This window comes from Oncorhynchus tshawytscha, linkage group LG17 (genome assembly GCF_018296145.1).
Source record: "Oncorhynchus tshawytscha isolate Ot180627B linkage group LG17, Otsh_v2.0, whole genome shotgun sequence".
NCBI classification, from domain to species: Eukaryota; Metazoa; Chordata; class Actinopteri; order Salmoniformes; family Salmonidae; genus Oncorhynchus; species Oncorhynchus tshawytscha.
This window is the reverse complement of record NC_056445.1, coordinates 8,200,087-8,213,328: the sequence shown is the minus strand read 5'-3', so window position 1 is coordinate 8,213,328 and position 13,242 is coordinate 8,200,087. Positions and strand designations below refer to the sequence as shown.

Here is a 13,242-nt window from a genome sequence, read left to right as displayed (position 1 = left end):
GACCGGGGGAGACCGAAGAGAATAAAGGGATTTTTCCGTTTTTTTTTTCATTCAACCACTCCTATTGTAATAAGCATAGGGAGGAGCCAGTTCAGCTGATGTTCAGTGTCGTTCATGGGGGTCGTATTATGGCAGCAGATCTGAATTGTACTGATCTGATTAGTCGGGCAGCAATTGTGCGAACGCTTGTCGTGCGTTCCAAATGGCACCCATTCCCTAAATGAGGCACTCCTTTTGTCCAGACCCATATGGGCCCTGGTCAAAAGTAGTGTACTCTATTAATGGATGAGAGAGGACTTGTGGAATACTTGTGAAACACTGTCTGAATCCTATTTGTGTGTGTCATCCTGTTATTAACATGTCTACGGCAGGATTTCCTAACGTGACTTGTCACTATATGCTGGGGAATCAACTGCTAGTTTTAAATTCTCTTTTTTGGGGGGGCATTCTAAGATTAGAACAGAACATTCACAATCAAGCTTCTCTGTAACAGTGGCTGGGCCTGTGTTCATATACCATATCAGTGAAGGCCTGATCTAGGATCAGTGTGAAAATGCTCCCAAGTGTGAAGTTCAGTTTTTCCTCTCACAATTACTCTTGCTACACTGGCCATATGGAACATAATCCTAATGTGTCTTCATTTTGTTTCTTACATAATTGCAATGAGGAGAATGGGTCGATTTCATGGTGGAGGAAATGGAAGGGAGCACTGGACAGCACAAATTACCTAGTTGAAATGTCAGAGGGAGGGGAGAGAGAAACATTTACATTTTCCTTCTTTTGCAATTTTACTCCCATCCTTCAGAAGAGATAGGCTATTGGTTTCAGGGTTAAAAACAGATAGCTGTTCTTCCCAATGTAAAGCACTGATACAGAAAACCCATCCGGATCCATGTCCCTTTGGTAGGTCTATCAGCTCTCTCCTTCAGTCTTGCTGGCTAAGTAAAGGGGACTTGTATTACTCTTAGGCTGGGCTCCTCGACCCCAATTTCAGGCTGCCTAAATGACTGCCTGCGTACACTTCTGCAAGGTGGACCTGGCTAGTGCTATGACAGCGCTAGTCATCAGCATCTTGAAGATGACTCTATTTCTCTGAATTTAAGCCTCAGTGGTTCCGTTTTTTAAAGTTTATTTTGTCATTTGACAGGACTTGAACATTGTTTCTTGGAGGGATGGTGGATGTGTTGTCAAAGGGGCCTGTGTAAGTTGGGTGCGTTGGTTGTAGTGTGTTGGACGGAACCTGGATAAACGGTGTCTCGCTTTCTGCTGACCGTCGGGTCAGGGAAGGCTTAATGGAAGGTGCACAGACAAACACACACACACACACTGGCCTCTCTGTACAGGGGTACAAACTTGCTCTCTCGCTCTCTCTAAGGTCAACTTGTATTGCATGGCTTTCGAGGTGTTTTGGGACACTCCCTCAAGATTTCCATGGCATGATGGGAGAGGTTTATTATGACAGAGGAACCTTCACAGACATCACCGTTACCGGGTTTCCGTTAGACCCTACTGCCCATATAGTCCATTAGTGTACCAATGAATGGCGTCTCTGTTTTGTCTTCAACAGGGGCCTTCCTGGAAAGAAGTGTGGAAACATCATTGTTAAGGCAGAAGAGATGGGAAACTGCAGAGTGAGTAGTGATGGCAGGGGATATGGAGGGGAAAGGGAGTTTTGGGCTGCATCCCATTCCAAAAAAAGCTGACTGCCCTTGTTAACTCCCCAAACCAAACATCATACCCACATAAGGACAGCATCAACCAATAAACACTTTGCCATGGCATATACATGCAATTATATTGGCATGGATCTACTATCATATCTCTCACCTTGATGCTGAGTGGAGTTGCCGTGTCCTGTAATGTCACTGTTGACTGATCAGCATGAATGTCTGCATCTACGATCAGAAGTCTCTCGCCAGTATCTGCAGTGAATAGTGAGCTGTGCTGTCAGTTTCATCAGTCTCAATGTCTCTCTCTGTTACTTTAGGAGTCGGTGATGATGCAGTTCTGTGGGAATAAACTGGACAAGAAAGATTTCTTCGGCAAGTCAGACCCTTTCCTCGTCTTCTACCGCAGCAATGAAGATGGAACGTGAGTATCCTTTACCGACCCCTTCTTCAGATCATCTCCTCCATTTCTATTCCATCCATCAGTCTTTCCACTGTGTGTGTGTTACAGCCTACAGGGTCTTCTCTCTCTCATCAACACGTATCTGAGGGGTCAGATAAGCAGGTCTACTCCTCTGAGGAGAGGCTTTATTACACACACACACACACACCTATGTTACAGCCGGCAGAGCAGAGAGGAGATGACCTAGCGGGAGCAGTGGCTGGAGGGAGAGCTCCCTATTGCCCCACTGGCCTCTCTGTACAGTGGTCAAACATCTCTCTCTCTCTATGTGTGTGTATCAGTTAATGGATGATGACGCTCTCTGAACTCATATTCCACACTGCACTATATTCACATTAAAACCATTTACTCTTGCGGTGAATGATGATTATACTGAGTATTCCTCAGTTGATGGTAATTGCTCTTAGAACTGAAAGAGATTTTTTTTGTGCTGGCCATCATGATGACATTTGAATTGTTTTTTTATCGCTCTATATTTTTGACAAAGTACGGAAAAGAGGAATCAATATCTTTTGAGGTGTGTATCACTAAGTGTGTGTGATTTATCTTCTTGGAGGGGAAGAAAGATCTGAAGGAGCTGAGGGTCAAAGAGACGTTTAAACTTGAGGGAAATCTGGAGAAAAGCACAGGAAGATGGTCTGTGTCGCTAACTAACTTTGCACAGACACTCTGAGGGAATGAGAGCGAGAGGGAGAGAGAGTGAGAAAGAGAGTGTGGGATGTGGGAAGAAATAGAGGGCGATAAAGAGGAACAGTGAAAGGAATATTGTTGAGTGATTGACTGATCCATTGATCAGTGTATGGCTTGTCTTGTCTCTGTGTTTTCCCAGGTTCACAACCTGCCATAAGACAGAGGTGGTGAAGAACACACTAAACCCAGTGTGGCAGGCCTTCAAGATACCCGTCAGAGCACTCTGCAACGGAGACTACGACAGGTCAGCGTGTGTGTGTGTGTGTGTCTACATGTGTGTGTAGTTTGGCCAGCAAGATTTAGACTGGCATTTATTGGTTTGCGGAAGTGTGTGAGGGCCATGGTGATCATCTTTTTTTTTCAACAATTTGAGTGCTTTGTAAAAATGATTTGGTGACAGGATCTAATCTGCAAGAGGAGAAAACAGTTTTTTTAGATGGACTCCATTTTGTAAGAATCACCATGCATGCATGGAATTCCTTGGTTGCTAAGGTTGCTGTGAACCTATTAAATGCAAATAGAAGTTATTATAATGAACTCGAACAGAGAAATGAATGCTTGGTCTGCTTATGAATAGCCTTCCTCTCTGCAATCATCATTCTCCCTCAGTGGAGTAGTCAATTCATATGCCTGTCTGACAGACAGGTGGCACGTCCACACTCAGATGCATTGGCCCTTAAATCCAGGGTGTAAGAAGCTGCAATAGTTTGATATCGAGTGAGTGTGTGTTTGATATCGAGTGAGTGTGTGTTTTGATATCGAGTGAGTGTGTGTTTTGATATCGAGTGAGTGTGTGTTTTGATATCGAGTGAGTGTGTGTTTTGATATCGAGTGAGTGTGTGTTTTGATATCGAGTGAGTGTGTGTTTTGATATCGAGTGAGTGTGTGTTTTGATATCGAGTGAGTGTGTGTTTGATATCGAGTGAGTGTGTGTTTGATATCGAGTGAGTGTGTGTTTGATATCGAGTGAGTGTGTGTATAGGATCTGCAATCCCATCTCAGGGATTGCGTTTGTATTCATCTCCAGTTGTCAGCGGGCTTATTTGCCAGTGATAAGGCACAAATCCCCAGATGGATGGTCTGAGCTTGTCAGGCTGCATTGATTGGAGCAGAGGTGGGCCCTGACTCTCTCTGAGTTGTTAGGAGGTTAGTTAGAGAGAGCTCATTGTTATCAGTGTGCAGAGAGTGTGGGGAGCCAAGGAAGCACAGAAATGAATGCTTACACACACACACTCATATATATTGATTTACGCACTTGCACGCACGCGCACACACACACACACAGTGAGAGTGCGAGTCTCTGGGGGTCTGGGATGAGAGATAAGGTAGAACGCTAACAACGGAGAGCTGTGCTTTTCTCTCTCTAACGTTTGCTATTTTGGAAACGAATATAGACATGATATAGATTACTGTAAACTATCCTCCTTCAGTATACTGTACATTTGATCTTGAAACTAGTTTGGGGGGAATGTACAGTGTCATGATCATAGTTTGTGCTCATAATTGGCCTGTTAAAATGAAATGAATATTTTTCTAATATATTGTTATTTTTCACCCTACTAGAACGATCAAGATAGAATGCTACGACTGGGACAGAGATGGAAGGTAATTTCATTTGAATCTTAATTGAAAAGCACCTTCATTAGCATGATGTAATCACTGTGTTATTTCAATGATGCCACTTTAAGTAGTCCTAATCTATATTTCTAGAAGGTAAGGAAGCTGTGTTGGATGCTGACTCATTCAACACAGGTCGACATGTCGTTGTTGAAGTGGGGTAATTGGATTGGCTATAAACATAGAGGCGGGGCCAAGGGCGGAGCAGCAGTAGAGCGTCATTTCATATTATGGGTTTAGTGGGCAAGGTTATTGCAATGGCGGTATTTCTTTACACCATACTCTCACTCCCTCTCTCATTTCCTTTTTATACCTGTCAGCATTGTCAAGTGTTACCAAACATCTCTTTGATTCCAAATTCACTTTATTTTAAGACAGTTGTCCAGGTCCTGAGGCAGCAAAGCAGGTTGGTTGGAGTCATTGCAGCTAAAGGTGGCACAACCAGTTATTGAGTGTAAGGGGGAAATTACTTTTTCACACAGGGAATTGGGTGTTGCATAACTCTGTTAACTTCTCGCGTCGAGCCATCCCGGATCCGGGATCGTGAACACAGCCTCAAGCTCATTACCATAACGCAACGTTAACTATTCATGAAAATCGCAAATGAAATGAAATTAATATGCTAGCTCTCAAGCTTAGCCTTTTGTTAACAACACTGTCATCTTAGATTTTCAAAATATGCTTCTCAACCATAGCAAAACAAGCATTTGTGTAACAGCTAGCACAGCTAGCATAGCATTTAGCGTTAGCATCAGCAGGCAACATTTTCACAAAAACCAGAAAATCATTCAAATAAAATCATTTACCTCTGAAGAACTTCAGATGTTTTCAATGAGGAGACTCTCAGTTAGATAGCAAATGCTCAGTTTTTCCTGAAAGATTATTTGTTTAGGAGAAATCGCTCCGTTTGGTGCGTCACGTTTAGCTACGAAAAAGACCTGTATCCAGGAGTGTAAATATCCCCGCAGCTCATTAGCATAACACAACGTTAACTATTCATGAAAATCGCAAATGAAATGAAATTAATATGCTAGCTCTCAAGCTTAGCCTTTTGTTAACAACACTGTCATCTTAGATTTTCAAAATATGCTTCTCAACCATAGGAAAACAAGCATTTGTGTAACAGCTAGCGCAGCATTTAGCGTCAGACACCTTGGAGAAACGATAGAAAGGGCAGGCTCATTCCCGGCACATTCACAGCCATATAAGGAGACAATGGAAAACAGAGCTTCAAAAATTCTGCCCATTTCCTGGTTGAAGTTTCATCTTGGTTTCGCCTGTAGCATGAGTTCTGTGGCACTCACAGATAATATCTGTGCAGTTTTGGAAACCTTAGAGTGTTGTCTTTCCAAAGCTGCCAATTATATGCATAGTCGAGCATCTTTTCTTGACAAAATATTGCGCTTAAAACGGGCACGTTTTTTTATCCATAAATTAAAAGAGCGCCCCCTATATCCAAGAAGTTAATAAAAAATTTAAAAAAGTTTTAAAAAATATTTGTAAACCTCAGCAAGAGCCTCTCTGTGGATGCTGCAGTGTACCCAACTCCACTACTACTACTCCACTATGTCTCCCTGTCATGGCGTTTGCACCATGAGTACAGATACCAACTCATTTTGACCACCAAAGTTCATTTGATGTCACAAAGCTGTCCAGTTCTTTAAAAATATCCTTTCTTAATTGACCCCCCCATAAGCGTAAAAGACATACCAGGAGCTGTGCCAGGCCTGCCACCTCTATTGACTCATCTAGCTGTAACGCATATAATTCACTGGCTTGTATGCGAAGCAGTAATTGTTTTTAAACATCTCCTGCCATGTCACTGATGCGTCGTGAAACAGTGTTGTTTGATGAAGGCAATTGTCTGTATGGTTTTTGGCCTTTTCCCCCAGCATTGGTCACAGCCATTTCCGCGGCAGCAGGAAGAATTAAGTCCTCCACAATAGTATGGGGATTGCCTGTACTAGCCACTCAGTAGCTTACCATATAAGATGCTTTTAGCCCCTTCATATGAATGGTATCTGTTGCTTTCATGTCTTACTACTCGAAAGTCGTCTTTATTTTCGCTCAAAAAACTCTTGTGGCGTATTTTTCAAATTGTCATGTTTCGTTTCTAAATGTCTGTTTTCTGAAAGAGAGTAACGGTTAATGTGATTGAACGTTAATTATTTGACCTGTATTTGACCTGTATTTGACCTGTGGTGTTATTTAGCTGAACACCTAGATGGTTTCATTTTATCTTTGGCAGTAAAACGAGGCTACTTAGGCGAGGGGAGCGAAAAAAACTCACCCAAATGTATAGCCCCGTTGGAAAATATAAATGTACTGTTTGAAAATGTGAAGCAAAAACAAAATATATAATCATCTATTTCTTTACAAAAAAATGTGAATTACATTTTTATTTGGTGTACCCCCGAAGGCATTGCGCGTACCCCTACACTAGACTATCTGGAGAGGGGTTGACTTTATAATGTGTGAGTTGTGTATTTGAAATGCTATGATTATACTAATGATTGTTTTGTGCGTTGTGTCCTAAGCCATGACTTCATAGGAGAGTTCACTACCAGCTACAGAGAGCTATCCAGAGGCCAGTCCCAGTTCAATGTGTATGAGGTAAGTCTGTGTCTGTCTCTGTGTGTGTCTACATGTGTGCATGCGTCATGTTTATATATGTATGTGTGCTTGGTGGAATGGGATATTATTTATCTCTATTCTCTTAACGTCACTCACCCACACAGAAGCACATTTAGTAAATCTCCTCTGGAGCGATTCGTCATGGCATTTCTCCTGGAATTTTAATTAACGGAGTTTGACGTAAAGTGAGGAAATGTTGATGGATGGCCAGCCTCCACACTCCGTCTCCTAAGATAAGACTGAACAGTTGTTCATTAACAAACAATATTCTGAGTGGGAACCACACAGGGGGACCCTTATTTTAAGTAGTTGGTGTTTGTCTAATGGGAGAAGGAAGACACACAGACACACACTGTGATTGTGTGTTGTCATTCCAGATGCTGGCACTGGGACATGAGAATCTATCATTTCCCAAGTCACAGCTCTTGGGTCCTCACATATTCTCTGGTTAGTTTTTTTCCATTCACTGTAAATTGTACAATTTAAGAGAGGAGGTTCCACATCACTGCTGTCTGTGTGTTTGTGTTCCTTCTTCCCTTAACCATCTGTCCAGCTGTTAACAGTCATCACCCACTACCCAGGATGGGGCCGATCTGTTGTACACACACACACACACTGCTTATGGTTGTTCATCGTGCCCAACGATCACCATCTTCTCCTTTACTTGTGAAACACACACGCCGCTTGTGAGAAGCTCCTGTCTCCCTGGTCCTCTCTGTCTATCTGTTGACTTGATGTGACATCTACTCTTGCCAGAGTAGTTACTGAACACAACACAAGGAAAACCAAGTGCCACTGTCCTTGTCTGTGTGTTTGTTATGGGCGTGCATGCACAACCATGGAGGGTGCGATAATATCCATTTTATTTTACAAGCCAGATGCAATAAAACAGCTAGTCTCCCTTTCAAAGGCAAATGTGCCCTTCCTTACTTATTCCCTCCAATCTCCACCAAGGATGCAGAGGGTTGTAAATCCTGTGTAAATTGGGCTGTGTCCCAAATAGCACCCTCTTCCTTTATTCGCCTTATTCTGGAACGTTACAGTGATGGTGGCGAGTTAGTTTCAATTGTGTTTCTATTTCCAGCAATGTTCCCGTGACGCTAGCGCATGCAAAAGTGGTACTTTTAAAGCAAATCAAATTGCATTGGTCACATACACATGGTTAGCAGATGTTAGTGTAGTGAAATGCTTGTGCTTCTAGTTTTGACAGTGCAGCAATATCTAACAAGTAATCTAACAATTCCACAAAAGCGACCTAATACACACAATCTAAGTAAAGGAATGGAATAAGAATATATAAATATATGGATGAGTAATGGCCGAGCAGCATAGGCAAGATGCAATAGATGGTATAAAATACAGTATATACATATGAGATGAGTAATGCAAGATATGTAACCATGATTAAAGTGGCATTGTTAACGTGACTAGTGATCTATTTATTAAAGTGGCCAATGATTTCAAGTCTATGTAGGCATCAGCCTCTCTGTGTTAGTGATGGCTGTTAAACAGTCTGATGGCCTTGAGATAGAAGCTATTTTTCAGTCTCTCGGTCCCAGCTTTGATGCACCTGTACTGACCTCGCCTTCTGGATAATAGCGGGGTGAACAGGCAGTGGCTCAGGTGGTTTTTGTCCTTGATGATCTTTTTGGCCTTCCTGTGACATCGGGTGATGAAGGTGTCCAGGAGGGCAGGTAGTTTGCCCCCGGTGATGTGTTGTGCAGACCACACCACTCTCTGGAGAGCCCTGCGGTTATGGGCTGTGCAGTTGCCATACCAGGCGGTGATGGAGCCCGACAGGATGCTCTCAATTGTGCATCTGTAAAAGTTTGAGGGTTTTAGGTGACAAACCTGACTAACCGGTGTCTGTATGTAGCCTCGCTAATTTTATAGCCTCGCTACTGTATATAGCCTGTCTTTTTACTGTTGTTTTATTTCTTTACCTATTCTTTACCTATTGTTCACCTAATACCTTTTTTTGCACTATTGGTTAGAGCATTTCACTGTAAGGTGACAAATAAACTTTGATTTTATTTGAAACAATTTATTCAGCCTCCTGAGGTTGAAGAGGCGCTGTTGCGCCTTCACCACACTCTCTGTGTGGGTGGACCATTTCAGTTTGTCTGTGATGTGTACACTGAGGAACTTAACATTCCACCTTCTCCACTGCTGTCCCGTCGATGTGGATGGGGTTGCTCCCTCTGCTTTTTCCTAAAGTCCACGATCATTTTCTTTGTTTTTTTGATGTTGAGTGAGAGGTGTTTTCCTGACACCACACTTCGAGTGCCCTCACCTCCTCCCTATAGGCTGTCTCGTCATTGTTGGTAATCAGGCCTACTACTGTTGTGTCGTCTGCAAACTTGATGATTGTGTTGGAGGCGTGCGTGGCAATGCAGTCATGCGTGAACAGGGAGTACAGGAGGGGGCTGAGCACGCACCCTTGTGGGGCCCCAGTGTTGAGGATCAGTGAATTGGGGATTTTGTTTCCTACCTTCACCACCTGGGGCGTCAAGAAGTCCAGGACCCAATTTCACAGGGTGGGGTTCAGACCCAGGGCCTCATGCTTGATGATGACCTTGGAGGGTACTATGGTGTTGAATGCTGAGCTGTAGTCAATGAACAGCATTCTTACATAGGTATTCCTCTTGTCCAGATAGGATAGGGCAGTGTGCAGTGTGATGGCGATTGCATCGTCTGTGGACCTATTGGGGCGGTACGCAAATTGAAGTGCATCTAGGGTGACAGGTAAGGTGGAGGTGAAATGATCCTTGACTAGTCTCTCAAAGCACTTCATGATGACAGAAGTGAGTGCTATTGGGCGATAGTCATTTAGTTCAGTTACCGTTGCCTTCTTGGGTACGGGAACAATGGTGGCCATTGTGAAGCATGTGGGGACAGCAGACTGGGATGGGGTGAGATTGAATATGTATGTAAACACACCAGCTGTGTTGAGAGCTTGATGGGTTTACACTGACAGAACCACGCAAAGTCCTAAAATCCACATGACAAGCATTGTATGTTCAGTACGAGGCTGTCACCAAAATTGGATGTAGAGGAGGACATTTTTAGAACAGCAATATTTTTGAACACCAACCTCTACGTCGATCTGAACGTACCTTTGGAGCCTCATACGACCTGCATCCCCCTTGGCTTGGCTACGATGCGCCACTTGTGAAGAAGTGTTGTGGGTTGGTCAGGCAGTCATCAGTGACGGGTAAGCCAAATGCTTGAGCACTTTGCCTGCTCTCATTTAGTCTCTTTTGCTCTTGTATCTAAGCACAGTCTCATAATAGCACAATGTATTTCCTCTACAACTCAATAAGAAATTCCCATTTTATATATACTTAATTATTATGATTATTCAATATCATTAGGAGCGTCCATGCAGTATGGTTTTTTTTGTTATGAATTGTCCATTTGACTTGTTTAACAAGCCATACTGATTTCTTAACAGATGACACAACAGGCTCAAGTGTTCACCAAATTGAAAATGGGGATTAGCCAACACAAATAGAAGGAATGGATATGCCTTCAGAGAAGGATGCCCAAATGGGAAGACCCGTCTCTAAGTGATCACAACTACAACTCAGGTGATCATGTAAAGCCCACTACCTGTGAGGCAGGGACACAGTGCCCAGCAGCACCTCTCCTCAAAACCCTGCTGAGGAACGAAGCACTCTGTCCACTGCATACAGGCTTGTCTCTTGCTGCCTTTTCTACCCTGGCGGAACATCTTCTACCCATCTACAAAGGCAGCTTTCAGTTAGACCTGACAGACCAACTCCTGATGACACTCAACTTGCTGCAGCAGTACCTAACAGGAAGGTACCTAACAGGAAGGTTTGGTGTTTCCCAGAGGATTGTCAGTCGAGAGATTAGTTATTGGATTGACATGATGGAAGAGAATCTGAGAGAGTATATTCCGTGGTTGCCAAGGGAGACCATCCGTGCTACAATGCTACAATTTTTTAAGGACTACTACTCAGGATCAACCTGCATTATTGACTGCTCAGAAACTGTTTTACAGAAGTGCAAGAATCGGGATTCAAGGGGAGAGTCGTTCAGCCATTACTTCGCCCAGAACACTATCAAGTATCTGGTGGCCATTGCACTTTGTGCTCTAGATTTGTTCATCTCCTCTGCATATGGAGGTAGATGTAGCGACAAATATATAACATCGGATCCTGGAGTACCTCTGTCCAAGTGATGAGGTCATGGCTGACCCGGGGCTTCACAATCCGTGATCTGCTACACGAGAGGAAGGTCAAATGAACAATTCCAGCCAATCATCTCACAGACAGTGCCAATCAACCTCTCACCAAAAATGGACAAAATACTTTGAATCTGTGCTACCCTGTGTAACCTGCGTGGTGTTGTCATTCATGAAGATGCTGAATGAACTGACCAGTCAAATGCCATTCACAGGGTCAATACGAATAAATGTCTATTAATTCTATAACAACTATTTGTTATACATACTCATTGATATTAATAAAAAATGAAGCCATAAAAACAATTTCCACAATACTGTGACTGCTGATGCATTAAGTCAGGCTTTTTAATTGAAAAACAATGTGTGAATAGTAACTGCAAACAGGAGAGACATCTGACTACATGCTTCTACAGAGCTGCATATATACAGTTTTCATATATACAGTACAGTTTACATACACCTTAGCCAAATACATTTATACTCAGTTTTTCACAATTCTTGACATTTAATCCAAGTAAAGATTCCCAGTTTTAGGTCAGTTAGGATCACCACTTTATTTTAAGAATGTGAAATGTCAGAATAATAGTAGAGAGAGTGATTTCAGCTTATATTTCTTTCATCCCATTCCCAGTGGGTCAGAAGTTTACATACACTCAATTAGTATTGCCTTTAAATTGTTTATCTTGGGTCAAACGTTTTGGGTAGCCTTCCACAAGCTTCCCACAATGCGTAGGGTGAATTTTGGCCCATTCCTCCTGACAGAGCTGGTGTAACTGAGTCAGGTTTGTAGGCCTCCTTGCTCGCACACACTTTTTCAGTTCTGCCCACACATTTTCTATAGGATTGAGGTCAGGGCTTTGTGATGGCCACTCCATTACCTTGACTTTATTGTCCTTAAGCCATTTTGCCACAACTTTGGAAGTATGCTTGGGTCATTGTCCATATGGAAGGGGTGGCAGGGTAGCCTAGTGGTTAGAGCGTTGGACTAGTAACCGGAAGGTTGCAAGTTCAAACCCCTGAGCTGACAAGGTAGAAATCTGTCGTTCTGCCCCTGAACAGGCAGTTTAACTCACTGTTCCTTGGCCGTCATTGAAAATAAGAATTTGTTCTTAACTGACTTGCCTGGTTACATAAAGGAAAATTTGTTAAAAAACAAATAAAAATGGAAGATCCATTTGCGACCAAGCTTTACTTCCTGACTGATGTCTTGATGTTGCTTCAATATATCCACATATCCCCCCCCCTCATGATGCCATCTATTTTGTGAAGTGCACCAGTCCCTCCTGCAGCAAAGCACCCTCACAACATGATGCTGCCACCCCCGTGCTTCAAGGTTGGGATGGTGTTCTTCAGCTTGCAAGCCTCCCCCTTTTTCCTCCAAACATAACGACGATCGTTATGACCAAACAGTTGTATTTTTGTTTCATCAGACCAGAGGAAAATTCTCCAAAAAGTACGATCTTTGTCCTCATGTGCAGTTGCAAACCGTAGTCCGGCTTTTTTATGGCGGTTTTGGAGGACTGGGTTCTTCCTTGCTGAGCGGCCTTTCATGTTATGTCGATATAGGACTCTTTTTTTTTACTGTGGATGTAGATACTTTTGTACCTGTTTCCTCCAGCATCTTCACAAGGTCCTTTGCTGTTGTTCTGGGATTGATGAGCACTTTTCGCAACAAAGTACGTTCATCTCTAGGAGACAGAACGCGTCTCCTTCCTTAGACGTATGACAGCTGCGTGGTCCCATGGTGTCTATACTTCCGTACTATTGTTTGTACAGATGAACGTGGTACCTTCTGGTGGTTGGAAATTGCTCCCAAGGATGAACCAGACTTGTGTTTTTTCTGAAATCTTGGCTGATTTCTTTGGATTTCCCCATGATGTCAAGCAAAGAGGCACTGAGTTTGAAGCTAGGTCTTGACATACATCCTCAGATGAACCTCCAATTGACTCAAATTATGT

The 13,242-nt window shown here is 42.9% G+C and overlaps 1 protein-coding gene across 3 annotated transcripts in view; it reads left to right on the top strand.

The window, feature by feature from the left end:
- Positions 1-13,242, top strand: part of LOC112216784 (copine-8) — a 116,450-nt gene that overhangs the window by 78,725 nt on the left and 24,483 nt on the right. For all 3 annotated transcript variants that reach the window (XM_042300065.1, XM_042300064.1, XM_042300063.1), the window contains 5 exons: positions 1,568-1,631; positions 1,988-2,091; positions 2,960-3,064; positions 4,384-4,425; positions 6,975-7,050. In XM_042300065.1, coding sequence (XP_042155999.1) covers positions 1,568-1,631; positions 1,988-2,091; positions 2,960-3,064; positions 4,384-4,425; positions 6,975-7,050 — 391 coding nt within the window. The remainder of the gene's footprint in view (positions 1-1,567; positions 1,632-1,987; positions 2,092-2,959; positions 3,065-4,383; positions 4,426-6,974; positions 7,051-13,242) is intronic.